This window comes from Calidris pugnax, unplaced genomic scaffold (genome assembly GCF_001431845.1).
Source record: "Calidris pugnax isolate Ruff unplaced genomic scaffold, ASM143184v1 scaffold8, whole genome shotgun sequence".
Taxonomy (NCBI): domain Eukaryota; kingdom Metazoa; phylum Chordata; class Aves; order Charadriiformes; family Scolopacidae; genus Calidris; species Calidris pugnax.
Genome location: NW_015090830.1, coordinates 5008247 through 5009006, shown reverse-complemented (window position 1 = coordinate 5009006; position 760 = coordinate 5008247). Strand labels below are relative to the sequence as shown.

The 760-nt window shown below is 65.9% G+C and overlaps 1 protein-coding gene across 1 annotated transcript in view; it reads left to right on the top strand.

Annotated features, from left to right (window-relative positions):
• The first annotated feature begins 20 nt into the window (after nucleotides 1-20).
• Nucleotides 21-760, top strand: part of ANKH (ANKH inorganic pyrophosphate transport regulator) — a 108638-nt gene continuing 107898 nt past the window's right edge. The window contains exon 1 of the mRNA XM_014940951.1: nucleotides 21-578. Coding sequence (XP_014796437.1) covers nucleotides 483-578 — 96 coding nt within the window. The 5' untranslated portion in view covers nucleotides 21-482. The remainder of the gene's footprint in view (nucleotides 579-760) is intronic.

Genomic DNA, 760 nt, shown 5'->3' with positions numbered 1-760 from the left:
GGGGCCCCGGCCCGGCCCTTCCCCTGTCCCCCGCGCCCCGAGGATGGCAGCGCTGCCCGCACGAGTGGCTGGCGGCGGTGTCCCTCCTCTTTTTTTTTCCGGCGGCGGCAGCGGCGGCGGCGGCGGCGGCAGCGGCGGATCATTGTTGTGTGGGAGGAGGGCGGCGGGGATGGACTTGATCTCTCGGGTCTCCTGCTGAGGCGGCAGCACTGCGCGCCCCGCCGCCCAGCCAGCACCCAGCCAGGGCCGAGCCGAGCCGCGCCGGGCAGGGAGGGACCGGCTCCCCACCAGCTGCTTTATTTTTTAAGGGGCTCTGCTGCTCCTCGCCCTTATCCCCCCCTCCTCCCTCCGTCCTCCCCGCTCGCACACACGCAGAGGGACACGCACGCACCCTCCTCCTTTGCCCTTTCATCCTTCCACCCCCCCCGCCGCCGCCGTCCTCCCGCGGCAGATGCGCTGGGGGTCACCGCGCAGCTGGGACTATGGTGAAATTTCCAGCCCTCACCAACTACTGGCCCCTCATCCGCTTCCTGGTCCCTCTCGGCATCACCAACATCGCCATCGACTTCGGGGAGCAGGTAAAGGCGGCGGGGGAGGAAAGCGGGGAGATGGGGGGGGACGCGGGGACCCTACGGGGCTCGGCGCGGCAACGGGTAAAGGGTGAGAGGCCGCGCTGGCCCCGTTTTTCCTCCCTCTTCCCTTATATATATATATATTTATTATTTTTTTTTAGGATTATATAATGTGAAATTACATCATG